Source organism: Triturus cristatus, chromosome 10 (assembly GCF_964204655.1).
Source record: "Triturus cristatus chromosome 10, aTriCri1.1, whole genome shotgun sequence".
Taxonomy (NCBI): Eukaryota; Metazoa; Chordata; class Amphibia; order Caudata; family Salamandridae; genus Triturus; species Triturus cristatus.
In genome coordinates, this window is record NC_140593.1 from 1,088,687,607 (window position 1) to 1,088,704,245 (window position 16,639).

At 40.4% G+C, this 16,639-nt stretch overlaps 1 protein-coding gene across 2 annotated transcripts in view; it reads left to right on the top strand.

Moving 5' to 3' along the window:
* IL4R (interleukin 4 receptor) overlaps positions 1–16,639 on the top strand; it is a 169,893-nt gene that overhangs the window by 99,136 nt on the left and 54,118 nt on the right. For both annotated transcript variants that reach the window (XM_085629267.1, XM_085629268.1), the window contains exons 7-9: positions 6,104–6,248; positions 11,658–11,827; positions 13,001–13,152. In XM_085629267.1, coding sequence (XP_085485393.1) covers positions 6,104–6,248; positions 11,658–11,827; positions 13,001–13,152 — 467 coding nt within the window. The remainder of the gene's footprint in view (positions 1–6,103; positions 6,249–11,657; positions 11,828–13,000; positions 13,153–16,639) is intronic.

Genomic DNA, 16,639 nt, shown 5'->3' on the forward strand with positions numbered 1-16,639 from the left:
AGTGCAGGGACTATGGACAACACAACAAAAGAAGATGCACATCAACCTTCTGGAACTGATGGCAATCTTCCTGGCAATGAAAGCATTCAAAGTACACTTGTGCAACAAAGTCGTGTTGATCCGGACGGACAACATGACTGCCATGTACTACATACAGAAGCAGGGAGGAACACACTCTCCACATTTGTCTCATCTGGCTCAGAGCATGTGGAAGTGGGCCATTCAGAGGAACATGTTCCTCATGGCGGAACACCTCCCCGGCAAGGACAACCAGATGGCGGATCTGCTCAGCAGACACAGCCACCAGATGCACAAGTGGGAGTTACACCCATCAGTACTCCAACCGTACTTCCAGCAAGGGGGTCATCCAGAGATAGACCTATTCGCCACAAGCGAAAACGCAAAATGCCAAAGCTTTGCCGCCAGGTTCCCACATCCACAATCGCAGGGCAATGCGATATGGATGAACTGGTCCGGCAGATTTGCGTACGCTTTTCCCCCAGCGCCGTTGATACCGCTGGTGGCTCGCAAACTCAGACAACACTCCCTGACACTCGTCCTGGTTGCTCCAACGTGGGCACGCCAGCCATGGTACACCACTTTTCTCGAACTTTCCGTGGTGCCGCATCAAAGGCTGCGGATCAAACCCGCGCATTTGACGCAGAACCATGGAGAGATTCAGCACCCAGATCCGCAACAGCTGAACCTGGCGATCTGGCTCCTGAAGTCCTAGAGTTTGGCTACCTCAACCTGCCACCTGACTGTATGGACATCATCAAGGAAGCTAGAAGGCCCACTACCAGAGCTTGTTATGCAGCCAAATGGAAAAGGTTCGTCATTTATTGCACTAATAATGACATTAACCCGCTAGACGCATCCATCCAAAACATAATTTGTTACCTCTTACACCTATACCGATGCAATCTGGCGTACACCTCTATACGTGTCCATTTGACCGCAATATCAGCCTATCTCCAGAACAGGCAGCACCTCTCTTTATTCAAGGTGCCTGCCATCAAAGCATTCTTGGAGGGACTCAAACGAGTAATTCCTCCAAGCCACCCACCGGCTCCAATGTGGAACCTCAACTTGGTCCTCACACGCCTGATGGGTCCACCCTTTGAACCTCTACACTCATGCGAGATTCAATTCCTTACCTGGAAAGTCGCTTTCCTAGTAGCGATCACTTCTTTAAGAAGAGTTAGTGAACTCCAGGCACTAACCGTTCAAGAGCCATTTATACAGGTTCACGCCAACAGGGTCGTACTACGTACCAACCCCAAATTCATGCCCAAGGTGATATCGCAGTTCCACATGAATCAAACTATTGAACTGCCTGTTTTCTTTCAAAACCCACAAACTGTCGCAGAAAGAGCACTCCATACACTAGATGTGAAGAGAGCCCTCATGTACTATATCGACAGGACTAAGATCTTTAGGAAGACAAAACAACTTTTCGTTGCCTTTGCCCCACACCACAAAGGTAACGCTATCTCCAAAGCAGGTATAGCCAGATGGATCGTTAAATGTATTCAAATTTGCTATCAAAAGGCCAAACGCACATTAACGATTCCACCACGAGCCCACTCAACACGTAAGTTAGGGGCCTCCATGGCTTTCCTAGGAAACATCCCTTTGCATGATATATGTAGAGCAGCCACCTGGTCCACTACACACACATTTACCAAACACTATTGTGTAGATGTGCAATCAAAACAGCAAGCAGCTGTAGGACAGGCTGTTCTCAAAACTCTTTTTCAGACCGCTGCAGCTGGCACTGGTAGCCGCCGCTAATAGGAGGTACTGCTATGTATTCTATGCACAGATATGAATTCAGCAGCCCACATGCCTCGAACTGAATATGCTACTTACCAGTATGCATCTGTTCTTGGCATGTAGGGCTGCTGACATTCATATCGCCCTCCCTCCTCCCCGGCGCCTGTAACAGCTGCAGCTCTCAGAATTACTGTAAGCATGGTCATCACTTTCTGTATCTACTCCATCACTGCCACAATGGCGAAAAACAATCTGAGGATGGAGAGGATGCCCATGCGCACTGTAGTCCAGGGGAGGAGTCACCTATCCCAGGATACTTCGAAGACTCTTCCAGGACAACAACGTGCAAACATCCGGACCCAACACTAGGCGGCGATCTATGCACAGATATGAATGTCAGCAGCCCTACATGCCAAGAACAGATGCATACTGGTAAGTAGCATATTCATTTTATGGTGTCGATCTTGGTCTTTCACGCAGTCTGGCACTGCAAGATGGGCCCGTTTGAAAGGGCCAGTGTGTGTGCTGCGTTTTGGTTTTTGGCCCCGTGGGCCGTGACTGGACCAAAAAATCTCCCTACACACTGGCAATTTCAATCTGTCCTACTTGGCAGTGTCAGACTGTCCAAAAGGCCATTCCAACACCGGGTTTTACTACTATTCCCAAAAACTGTAGAACTGGTAAATTGGAGATTCTCTACATCTTTACAGTTTACAGGTTCTTCCAAATGCCCTCAAAGTGTAGAAATGTATATCACGTTGTTGATGATATATCTTAAAAGCAATGTGTCGCATTCTTTCAGAAAGAGATGATTTCTTTCACCATCTCTGACATTTGTCCAAAACTTTCTCTCGGACATCTTTGGAATGTACACCTAGTGTTTTTTTTGTCCAAGTACCATTTTGCCACAGTAAGACATTAGTAAATATTGGAAACAAGAAAAACATGACTATTCCAACAAAGTTTTCCTCCAGGAAGTATTCGTCTAGTGGAGGATCATGGTGAACATGGGATTCTTTAAGTGTAGCCACTGTGGTTTCATTATTCAGAAGATAGCTGCTATTGTGAGGTGAACTTAAGGAAAGACCCATTTTGTCTCCAGAAATAATTATCCTTCGTGTTATATATTCATATACCACACTTCTTTACCTACATCCATACACAACCTGTAATATTAGTAGAATCCCATTATTGGTGTGTCCTGAAATGTCCTGAACGTATTCCATTAATTCTTGAACGATGCAGAGATTCCATCATCCCTATCTTTTTTTAATAAACACTTGGAATTTCAGACTGCTTTGCTTTATTGCTTTTTACTTGTCTCCTCAGACAGCCATTGTCTTTACCCGTCTCTACGAGTAAGAGGGGTTGGGTAGACAACATAGTGTTTGTAGGGGATTTTCAGTTAGTATACTTATCAAGATATACTATGTCCCACTGTGTCGCATTGTTAAATGGAATATTCTATTTTACTGTTATGCTTTTGTACCATTTACCCGTTACCCTACATCGATAAGGTTCTTGTGCTGATTTTAACTGTTACGTAAATTCGCTACACCTTTGAGGAAAAGGGTCTCATCATTCATGTTTTGAGATTGTTATTAATACACTTTTGCTCACTTGAGGAATTAATCATGCTTTCTACCAAGGGTTTCAGAATCCAGACATGTCGTGCCTGGTTTAGAGTTTGGCACACATTCTACTCTGTCACAGATATGACGGATATCCAATGTGCCTTGTTACAAGTGCATAATACTCTAAGGGACTCATAATAAAGCAGACAGAAGTTCTGTGACATTTCTGATCGAGTAACCAGTTCACCAAACTCTAAAAAAGACCCTTTGTTTTGTTTATTTTTTGGCCGAGAAAGCAAGAAAACGCTTGGAACAAAAAATGATGTCAAGTTTCTGCAACAAAAACTACACAGTTCATTCCCGTTTGTGTAGGTTTCCGTTCATATTTTATTGAGTTGTGTGCAAGCAAAACCAAAACACATAGTATTTAGACATGACTCTTATGATCCATGTAAGTACACAAAATGCATGTTCACATGTTTCGTTGTGGGAGTTGTTTCTTGTGAGCTTTTACCACATAAATCGTTCACTCATATGTGAAAATCCTTTTCTTGGTGCTCAGTGTTCTGGAGATGCAGTATGGTTCCAGTCTTGGAGTGGAACCAATTCTTTCTTTTTTGTGGGAATCTTTTTTATTATCAACAGTGCTCATAAGACCATACCATACAATACCATGTTCAAATAGCACATTGGGGAACAGTTCCAACATCATTAGGGAATTACCCATCATTACAAAGTGACTACTCCTCTGACAGGGTACCCGACCCTCTATACTTGCGCCAAGGCGCCCATACTTTCTTCAATTTTTTCGTGCACCCCCTGCTTTTGTAGAGTGGAACCAATTCTAGTAGAATTATAAAAAGCAAAGTGTATACCTTTTGAAACTTCAGCTGGTATACTTTCGTCCTACTGGAGCATATAACAACTCGTAGCTGTGATGACCTTCCGTACACTACTTGCACTACTTTACAGTACAAGGACGCTACCACCATAGCATGTTTTTCACGAGACCATGGTGAAAAAAATTTGTAAGGACAATACATGTTATTTGAAGTAAAGGGACTAAAGCCTGTGGGAGCAAAAGAACTGTATGTGTAAGTTGGGCAATGTGCATCACTTGTAAGAATAAGGCTGCCCGAAGGACTGGAACACCAGATGTTTAACACAACTTGGTGTTCCTTTTACACTGTAGGGTTTTAGAGTCTCCTAAATTTTGAAACAACTGAGGTGTGCACATTAATATTGAGTTCAGTGGGAAATGGAGTAACCAACTAATAACTTTATTAAGGATTGTTGGACACTCCGGCTTGCCGCCAGGGTCACGGAGATTTAAACCTCTGCCACCATGATGGATGACCTCCTGCCCTACGTAGAGATCTCTGCATTCAGAGGAGCTACCATCATGCTGGATCCCCTGATGACACTATAGCTTTGATTAGTGGCCAGCATGTTTCATGTGGCTGCGCAGTAGAGCTTTTTGTTTTCCATAAACGAACTTCCAAAGTTGGAGTTTATAAAAAAAAAACTAATAACACGGACACTCTGGAAAATTTCTCACAGCTTGTGCAGGGCAATTTTTTAAATTCTGTCCGGGACCTCTTGGCTTATTCTGGTGGTCCTCACCAAGAAAAAAAAGTGTGATGAACTTCGGAGCAATATAAAGCGGTTTGGAGTACATAGACCAATAGCCGTGAGCCGTCAGTTTATGGTTCCTGTAGGCTGAGGCATGGCAGTTCGCCCGACTTTAATAGAGCAGATGGACCGAGAGTTTGTCTGACTGGGAAACTGGTGTGCAGAATGTTTTATAGGACATATTGTGACTAAAAGGTTTGTAAAACAAAATATTTAGCAAAGCTGATGTTTGATGTTTTCACTCCACCATCTTGCACAGACCATGACAAGATATAATCTTGATTCTCTGTCACTCAACCAAAGCTTTTTAGTTTCAAATTATAGATTCCCAGAGATCCAGGTAAGCCCCTGGAGGTCAATAAAAATGTTTGCCACCTCGTGGCTGGATAAAAGTAAAACAAAGTTATGGTTGGATATCTTGAATTGATCCTAGCCTCTGATAATTACTTATCGATGCATTCCAGTCTGTTGTGTTGTTTTTTTTGTGGTGTTTGTTTAGCCCGCCATAGCATCTCGGACAGAAATCAGCCATATGCAAATCAGCCCTAGTCCTTCTTCAGTAGGAGCAGCCCAGCCTTAACTGCCGGGTCAGGCACCTCTGAGTGGGCACACAAGCAACACCAGATCGGTGTCGGCCTGTTTGGTGCAGTTTGACTCCTAAGGTATAGTGATACACGTCAAAGGCATTCTCACAGAAACAAATTGCCTTTGCACTGGCTTTTGTATGTGCACAGGCCAGGAGAATTCCCCTGCTTGCCCTTAAGCGCTCCCTTTAAATTTCCCGCGTGCTAACAACAGAGGTACATGCAGTATTATAGAAGGGGCTTATGGTCCCCAAATGGCTGCCAGTGCCGGGCAAATTTCTAAAAGAATATGTGTGCAAGCTCCACATTTTTGTTAACACTGACCCTATGGAGTTAAATGTCCTGACAACTTCAGACCTGCTTCTGGGATTGTTGACATGGAGCGCTAGGCGTGGTCTTATGTAAAAAAGTGGTACATAGGAGGAAGTGAAAATAAGATAAAATGTTATTTCTGTTCTGGAGAATGCAAAGTATCTACCCGTTGTTTCACCTGGACTCTGGTGCATGATTGTTTTATTGTTTGTTTTTTCTCTCTAGGTAAAACAGATGACCAGATAAGAAATTTAAAGTGTTTCAATGACTATGACAAAAAGATGGATTGTACTTGGGAGACGACGAATTTGGAAACGAACTGTGCGACTCAATACCGCATGATCTATGAACGAGAGATCGTTGCATTGAAGTAAGTTTCAGTCGCAACTTTGGGCATTGTTGTTCATCGACTGTTGACCTAGTGAGTGCTCCCAGGCATCTGCCGCTTTTGGCCCTAGAGATCCCACATATTTTCAGTAATATAAGACAAGTACTCACTTTCATTGCTCAAGCACAGTGGAGAGCCAAGGCAAATATCATTGCCATCCAAGGTGAGGTGATTGTTGCCACCATGTCCTCTGGCATTGGGGCTTATTTGATGGTCCTACAGGCAGCCTTGTATCTTCTGCTGGTGGAGCCATACGCAGCCACCTAGTATTGACTTGATCTAAAAACTAGAGCTGATAAACCTTCACTTGTCCTCCCTGTTTGTAAGCTTGTATGACGAATGCTCCCCCTCCTTACTCATTTGAAAACTCAGCTCCTACGCTAAAGGAACATCCAGCAAGTCAAAATAGCAAGAACAGTAACATAATACTTCAATAAATGATAAATAAATAAACAACATTGAAACCGTGAAAGGGCACAGAAACAACATTTTCTTTTTTTTATCTAAAATTTCCATTTTTGTTAGCCCTCTGTTTACTGTTACAAGCCTTTGCGAATTGGTCCCAAAACATCTAAAGTGGGAATAACATGGGAATTTTCAGAGAATATTCATATACAGTTAGTACAAATAGAAACCCTCTTTACACTTTTTAAAAAGAGGGAGGGGGCCCTCCCTGTTGGATTCACCAATGCATGTAAGAGTGCATAAAATTGTACACCTGTAGTATTGCTTCCTTACTCAGAAATGCTTTTGTAATCAACCCATTTCACAAGAGCAACCTTTTCCCACCTCGTACTCATTCTGGCTGTCTTGTAAGATGTGGATGACAGCATCTGGCAGGGACCAGTATGAAATTGACATTTATGCACAAAGCGGACTGCAGCCAAGTGTGCATATGAAGCTCTGACAATATGCAATGTTTATATACCAAAGAACAGCCTTGCTTTGCAGAAGTCATATTTTCTTTTTCTTGACTTGCTGAGACATCCAAACATAACACAAGTACTTTTATTGTTCTCTTTATTCTATGTTATTCTGTACTTTTTCCCTATTTTCCAAGCCGTATGTGTTTTGATGAATGCAAATTGGAACTATATTAAATAGTTTTCAGGTCATATTAATTCCTTACATGTATTGGGCAGATGTAGCAGTTAATATGAAAAGGTGCAACAGCTCTTGTGAAAAATAGAGATGCATAGAATATAGAAAGACCCTGCCAGGCCAATGTGATCAGTTTATTGTTTTGCTGTCATCCTTAGACCATACCTTGATACCTATGCAGTTTAGAGCTTGACCGTTAATTCTCTGTATCACTATCAAGCAGTTTTCTGCATTTAGCAGTAAAACCGCTTGTTTGATACAGTTTTACCACATTGGTGGTGCAGCGAAACTTCATAGCTGAAGGATAAATCTAATTAAAACGGTACTAGTAAACAGAAAAGTGGGAAGTGTCCACTTTATGGACCAGTAGGATTTATTTCCCAGTCTTAAACACTGAGGTCATGATGAGAAAGGTGTCTTGAAGGGCATGAGGTAAATATGTGATGCAGCAAACACAGACACTGTAACACTGGTAAATTCCTCCTTTGCCAAGTTCACACTTAGAAATGTGGCATAATGTGCAAATTGTGCAATGATTTCTGCATGCCCTGGTAATTGCCATGTATTTCCCCCCAGTACATTTGTACTGGTTTGACCAGGGAAAATGAAACTCTGGGAAATTGCAGCAGAGTGGTGTTCATCGCATCTGATAATTAGTTGGATGCAATCATTTCAGCTTTACTTGTAATTCGGTACCCTGCTCAGAAACCTTTGCACGAGGATTGGAATTCTATGGCCCACTAGTGATCAAGGAGCAAATCATAAGGTTCAACCAGCATTGTTGCTATGATTCTTGCCACATGATTTAGTGCCAATTGCAAAATGCAGTACTTCAACTACAGATCAGTTTTGGACCCACTACTGTGACTCCTCTCTTTGTGTTAGCCTGTCCTTTCTCAATGCAGTTATTGAACTACACTAGAGTGCAATTCCCTGGAGGCGATTCCATCGTCACCATAGTAGTGAATAATATTTTTCTCTGTTACACCTAAGTCTATGGGGATAGACAATCACGCAATTTTCAGGATCAATGGTTTCAATTGGTGTGTAGTAGTAGAAAATCTACCAAAAGTAGAGCATATATTTTATCCATTCTTTCAGAGGTCAAGTAACTCTGTTTAGATGTTCCTGCACTGCCAGCAGATGCACCTCTGTCTCAGCAATTTGTTCTGTCAAGCTGCAGTGACCACTCTCCTCCACCATTGGTAATATTTCTGTTGCCGCCATTTTTCCCTTCCCTCTGTCCACCCCACCCAAAGTGCCTCCTGCTATGGTGGAAATAATCACTTTGTTTGAGAAACCACCTATATAGCATGGGGAAACCAAAATGCAGTAGAGATTTCACCACCAGTGATGCAGGTACTGTGGATCTATTACTCTACTGGATGGACATTATGCCAGCCAACCTCTATATCAACCTACGAACACTGTGTACTAAATACTGTAACTTTTACTATGCTGAATATCCTTGGCCCTCATTAATGAAAGGGTGATGTGAATAGCTCAAGATGTATTTGTCTTCAGACTCACAGGTAATGACACATGTCTAGTTTTTACAGAAGTCTCATTATCCCTCCCTTTTCAATTTTCACAACCCTCTTGGCAGACAGTATTTGATACTGATGGTCAGTTTTTATCCCTAAAAATATTTGTTTAACCAGCAGGGTTTCCCACTAGCAGATGAATGATAGATGAGAGTGGTCATAGCAGAGTAGTAATAAACTGTACCAGAGGTGCACTGCCAAGAGGGGAAAAGGTTTCTGTAATCATTTTTAAAGTGAGACCTCCTGGGAGGGTTTTTGAAGGAAGGTTTGGCAAGATGAAGTTCACTGTATCAATGTACCTATGATTTAGATTATGCAGAAGTCTGACACATGCTTCTCCACTCGTTCTTATATAATATTGCTTTTTCCTGTTTGAATTCATCAATATTGATGATTGATATATTGGAAATTATTTCCCCAACTTAATACCGCATCACCGGCCTTTCATTTCCTCATAAGAACACCTTAGAAATCCGAAAAACATATTTCCTATTGTCATTCTAGGGCCCTCAGCAGAGGCGATCCGCACTCCCACGTTCTGTTAACTTTCACCTTGCTTAAGCAGCAGATAGATTGCGTGCTGCATGTTATAAAACTAAAATATTTCAGGATAAGAAACCCCTCTTTTCCTTCCAAATTCAACGTGTAAGTCATTGACTGAATTTGCAAAATATGTGTGACCCAGATCGAAAAAGAAGTAATGTTGGTTGAAAATTGTATTATAGAAATGGGTATCACAACATACGTTTTTGACAAACTGCTGCCCATACATTTCCAGTCCACTTACCTCTTTAATGTACTTTGTCCTCTCCCTACAGCCTAGCAGTGGTAATTTCTTCATGTTGTGATACTACGGTCTTGTGCTTGATTCTTTTCTGCTGGGCCTCCATTGTATCATGTTGAAAAGTAAGAGAGCTCGGGATGAGACCGTTCTGTGCTCCTCCTTTCATATCAGAGTTTCAAACTTCCAAAAAACAGTCCATTATGAGTATTACCAATGTCCCTTAAAAAGTGGATATCCAGGGACAGAGGAATCCATTGCTGAAATCCTAGAGCTGCTCAGTAGTGCAGTTTGAAACCACGCGGTGCCGCAAAACAAAACTTGAAGGACTTTCATTGCCTATGGAATGGCTTTCCACTGCACCAAAGGTTTCACTTTGTTACTTCAGTAGTTAAAAAGAACATGATCGTTTCAGCACAATATCCTACTCAACTAATGATCTCCAACAGGAATCTAAAAGCTGCTATTCAGGCTGTCACCCTGACCAATTATGGTTCCCTCCTGGTCATTCTTCATCAGTGAATCCCTACCCAACCCTTCCATGGACTGTTTATGTTAAGGTTCCAGGATCATATATTATTCTGTTGTTATCTGATTTTCATGATCTTGTTCCTGAATGTTGACCCTTGTAAAATATTCTACTGTTTTGTGAAGCCAGGTTTGCAAGTTGCAGCACCTGAAATATACAACATCTAAAAGAGCGAATGCCTCAGTTTTCACTGTTATTGCACCCATTGTAGACAATGGTAGCATCAACTAGAATTGTACCTTATTCATTAACTAGCGGCACTCCTAATGCATTATTCTACAATAGATGTTTATGTATTTAATGCACAGTGAAGCCTATTTATTTAAATGAGTTAACACCTTATTTCAGTGGAATACAGGGGAAAGGGGCTACATGTGTCTCAGCGGCGGCTCTCACAGGTAACGCTGTGGGGCAGCGAGGCGGGTCGGGTGTGGGGGTAGTGGAGTGTGACATACGACGGGAAATTGGAGAGTAAAGAGATAAATAAATAAAGGCACTTACTTTACGCTCGCAGCATCGCCGACTCGGCAGTGCTGCGTGCGCAAAGTGCTTTTATTTATTTATTTCTTTACTCTCCACTTTTCCGTTGTATGTCACACTCCACTACACCCCACCCAGCCCCGCACCCCCACTGCCCCACAGTGTTACTTTTGTGAGCCGCCACTGCTTTGTACAAATTAATTACCGAATCATAGAGATCACCTCTGAGCTGCTCTTCATTGCTTCTGTCACACACTTTTTTCTCTTGTTTTATACCTCCCGATCATGATCTACACCCTAGGAAGCCTATTGATAACCAAAAGTATCATATATTATACAGACCTATTTTTATGCCTCAGGAGTCATACCAAAACGATCACCACAATCCCCTCTGTCCCACCAGAGTAAATCACCAGATGCAGTTTAATTCCTTTCGGCAGATTGATTCACCTTAACGTTATCACATAGAATAACCATATTTCCCTGTCCTAGAAAATATTATTGTATCTTAACTGATGAATTGATATGGAAATGTTTAAAATTACTGAAATACGAGTTAATAAAAAAAGGATTGTGGGCTCAACTAGAGTTTGTCAAAGGTTGATTTGCACATGTAGTGAATGGTGACTGATGTACAAGTACAGATTTGGAAATAGGAGGGCAGCGAAACACATCTGATGTACAAGGGATCCACATGTACAATGACTAGCGGTGTTTCTAACTTTCAATGTAAGGCATACATGCATGTCAGCAGTTTAATATTAATTCAATAAAGTGCACATATTTCAAATTAAAACTGTATCAACTTCCATTTTTTTAAATTTTTTTAGTCTAGTATTTTGCCTTGGTTGTCTCTGTATTATAGTCTAAAGACAGGATTTAAACACATTGCATTTAGACAGTTTTTTCCTTCTGAATTATATTGAATGTTTATTATGGTCTCCTTGCTTTTCCAGATATAACACCTGTATTCCAGAAAATGTGAACATTGATGGCATCGTTGTGCCAGACAAGTGTGTCTGCACAGTCCCGGTCGACAACTTTTTTGCAGGAGACGTGTATCTGATACAGATACAGTCTTTTGGAAAAATAATAGCGAATAAAACCATCTGTCCCTTTAATACGAGTAAGTCGTTCAAACGTAAATCAACTTCCGCTAGCATGTTCCTGTTGTGTGTTTATGTTTGTGTACATTGCTAACAGTTGTTTTTTTTATTAAGTATGGAACATTAGGGACTGAGCAGGAATGTCTCATTTCATTCAAAGAAGATGTCACAGGAGGTCACCTTTGATCTTTGCTTTTAAGTGATTATACCAAATATAAAAATACATGCTACAGGGTAGACAGAGGCTTGAACATAGCTGCAGGCAGAATTCTCTAGGGCATCATCCAGCCTCTGAAAGTCTTCTTTAATCTGGAATATGACTGTTGTTTATGCAGTAGAGTACTAACTCAAGGGTGTTCAATTAGGTCCCCAGGCGCACACTATTTTCAGCATAACCACTATTCAATGAGCTACATTTAGACTAGGTAAATTTGTTTCATGTGTATTTATGGAAAATGGCCATCCACTCTGAATACAATGGACAACATTAGAGTACAGGAGACTAGAACCAGTTATTGGTTTTCATTTGCATCTCTTGCAAAGCCACCCGTTGACTACGGTGAGATGCTTTGAGGCAGGTGTGAACTGCTACACAGTCGTGGGTTTTCATGGATATGTTTCAGGTGTTATCCCAAAGAAGACAGTGCAGATGTAGAAAAGAATGCTGGACAAACATCTGTAGAGGGCCTACCATTCATCATTGTTTAGTTCTGTCACTTGCCCTGCTCTTGTGTGTTTCGAGAGAACCTGGATGGAGAAGGTATTGAGCAACTAGATTTACGAATAGTGAGCTTGTAAGAAAAATGCGTCTAAAGACTTTATCTTACCTCATGTGAAATATGTGTATAGCCAACACATCAAGTAGTTAAAAAGGATGCTTTAGCATGTTAAACGCACACTGTAAGGGCTAGAGTAGTGACTCAATTGATACATCATGGTCTCCCATGCTAGTTTAGTATGTGCTCCTCACCTTGGGTGAATAGTGGGACAGTATTTATATTACAGGTGATATGGTTACCTTAATTACCTGTTTTTTTCAAACAGCAGTTTAAAAAAAAGTCTCCAATTTATCCAATCTCTCTGTTTGTAAAAGAATGGAGTGAGCGTTTATCAAAGCTGTCGTATGTCTTGAGATGCTGGATTTATGGTTTTATACAGTTCATCTGTCAACTAAATCTATTTTTCCGAAACAGTTAAGCCAAAACCACCTGGTAATCTAACAGTTGAATATAATCAAAATGGTGACCCCATTTTGCACTGGGATAAGAAATACGGAAAGGAAGAAATTATCTACAAATACCTGAAATTTGAAATTGTCTATTACAACAAAGAGGACCCTGGTGAGGTAAATTATTCTTCTGCCTAGAACTACCCTAAATAACATATTTTGACTTTTGCTTTTTCAGTCATTTTTCCAGCTAAAAACCTAATTAATAATGTATGTTGAATAAAAAGTTGTGTTAATTTATGTTATATTTATGTGGTGTTATCATTTGTTAGAATTGTACAGTGGTTTGAAACATTTGAAACCATTCTAATGCCTGTGTAATAGTCCTCCAAGTGCTAGTAAATGTAAGATTTTAGAACCTTCCTGAAAGAAACATGGGCAGAGTAAAATCTGAGTAAGGATCTCCAATATTTTAGACTTATTTGATTCCACAGTTTAGGAGCGGTGACAGAGAAATGGCTCTTGCACTTACCCATAAGATGAGTTGGTCAGTAGTTCATATTTGGCACAGGGTAGTCCACAACTATGTGTGTGTAGCCTAACATTTTGATTTAAAGCCATTGGAGGTGAGCATTATCTACTGAAGTTTAAATATGACTCTTCTCTGGCCAATCAGGATGTAGCAGAGTCAAATATAGGGTTTGGGCACAACAACTGAATGTGGATGTTGGTGGCAATGCCAAAGTGGTTTTTGTAGGGTGATGTAAAAATCCTTTTGTTATGGAGGTTCTTTTGTTCGTTTATACTGGAGCAGATATGTGCTATATGAACACAGAAGTAACATAAATATTAAGTTAGGGTCAAGATACAAACTGATTGTATTAGAAGTATTTGTGAACATCACTTGAGGGAACAGAAGAACACGCAGAAGGGTATCCATGGATAGGTGAAAGTAGTTGCAAAAATTATGACAAACCATGTACAAGTTAATCAGATGAGGTTTCTGTGGACCCGGAGCAGTTCATGGAATACCGTTGTAAAGGGAAATTAAATTCATGTTTGTAGAAAAGATTTGAAGTTTCTCTTCCAAATACTGTAATGTGGTCTAATTGCTATATTTTGAGTGGTCTAACCAAAAAGCCATAGTTCTAGTCCCTGGTTCATTAATGTATGAAATGGTTTTATCCAAAGGGAGTTAGTGTTTTCTTCGTGTTTGACCATATGCTAAAATTGGCACTGCATGGAAAAAAAAGCAGCAACCAATATTGAACTTTGAATTCAAAGACATAGTGGTTTGGAGTTGAAGTTTGAAAGATATAGAGTTCCATGACCTGGACAAAGTTGGCCTGAGCATTAGTACAACACAATAGCCTTTGTAGGAGTTAATGCACAGTAAAAGAAGGTATGTGTTGTGATGTTAGGTTATTTATATTCTGGTTATATGGTGGTGTTAGGGGTTCGGTGAAAATGCTGAAAATGTTCCTTTATGAACATTTAAGTTTGCATACCTTTGCAATTTGATTAATGGACTTTTTAATGTACATAGCACACACTGATTTCAATCTCTGATACCTTTTTATTGCCTGACATATGAAAAGTGGGACTTCTAGATCCTGTGGGATCCTTGACTGTATATAAGTGATGTTATATACTTGTACTTTGTACATTTGTACACGCTGGACCCCCTCCTGGGCCACCCGGAAATTATTAAAGAGACTAGCACCTCTGATGGGCCTGATTTAAAGTTTTGGACATATAATTGTTTGCTACATATGTTGGTTTATCCAGGATGTTCACAGCAAGCTAAGACGGTAACACAGTCGTAGCACTGATGTTTCTTTAATGCTGCATCTGTATAATGACATCATGAATAATTCCCCAGCATGAAAGCTTGCCTTGCAGTTAAAGTTTATTTCTTATTATTGAAAGGGTAGCCCATACGCACTACTGGACAGCAAAGATGGCAGCAAAACTGACAATAGTCATTGCTTTTTTCTTCAGAGGTCAGCAAAGAGGTGCTTCACAATGGCAAAACTGTATCTCTGTTTATCTCTACCATTTATTTTATTGTGGTCCTGCTACTCCTCCTGACTTCATATCTGAAGTCTATTTGGAGTACCTTTTGTACCTAGCTCCAGTAAAGCACAGTGTTTTGTTTCACTGTGGGGCACTAGCAGTGTTGCGATTGTATTATTGGTTTGAATGGAAATTGTGTATTGACCTTCTCTAGCTCATACTTTATCTTTTCCATTTTGAAAGTCTTCATGCCATGAATATGCACTTTGTATGAAGAGAAAAAATGTGTAATACGGGAATAGATTCATGTAAACAAATTTCCAAAATTATTCCCCTAATTAATCATTGGAGCTTTGGCATGATTACAGTATATTTATTTAAAATAAATCAATCCGGGTTATATTTGACACCCCCACATAAATAATGCCTTGGTTCTACTTGATGTCAAACACAGCAACTATACACATGACAATCTATAAGGTTACATATACAAACAATTTAACACAACTGCTTTAGACACACATAAATCATGTGTCACAAAAGTATTATTTCACTATTCTGTCTTCCTATTAGTTTATAAGAGGTGGCTGTGCCGTTGAGTTTTCACCCAGTTCACACAACGGCACAGCCACCTCTGGTGGCTAAAAGGAAGTCTCCTCAGAGTGATTCATGGAAGCAGTGCAAATGCATTAAACAGAAAATAGAGTAGACAAATAGTGGCCTTAATACAATTTAGGCAAGTTTCAACCTTCCCATTAAAATTAGAATATTTTTATATATGTGTTAGTGAATTAAATAAAATATTCCATCATTTGTGTATTTGTTTGATAAAGTGTTTGTTTCTGTATTTGTTTGTGAATTGTTTGGCGGTTCGTATCGAAAATTGTTAGGCCAGTGTCCCAGGCTTCTAGTAATGACTCGGTGGGGGTCCCTGGATTCCAATAATGATTCAACAGGGGTCCCTGGTTGCCAGTAATGATTTAAGTGGGAGCCACAGCAGTCAAAAGGCTACAAAACATTGTTTTAGAAGGTAATAGACTCAAATGAGGAGGGTTTATGTTTACTTCAGAGATTTTTGGGCAGATTTATCAAGCTGCACCAAAGTTATTAGTGATTTAAACCATAATTTCTAGTGGAATAATAATACCATCGTAACTGTGGGGGGAAGCAGAATGACACTGCTCGAATTTTTTTGAAATACCAAATATATTTTAAACAAACATAATAATCCTTCAGGAAAGAAGTGTTATCATTGGTTCGCAGTGGTCTTTTGATCAACTGTTTTTGAAGTGCTGCAGGAATCCTACAAGCAGTTGGACTGAAGAAGCAGAAACATTTAGTTACGATTTGTATGAAAGCTACACTGATGTGCTTGCCGTGTGTTGATTTATTTGAAAGTAAATCCTGAAACTCTAGAATGGCATATGACACTAATACTTCACTGAACGGATGAGAGAAAAACTTGAAATGGGTAACAGAGGAATGGGTGACACCTTTGGTGTGATAGTGCAACACCTGCTCAAATACAGATATTGTAGGCTCAGGTATTTTGTGGGTTTGGTATTGCCATGTTACACTGAGTCCTGCAGCTCCACATGGGGGGCTTATGTGGTAATCCCACATGTTTTTTTCCTGACCCAGGTGGGTA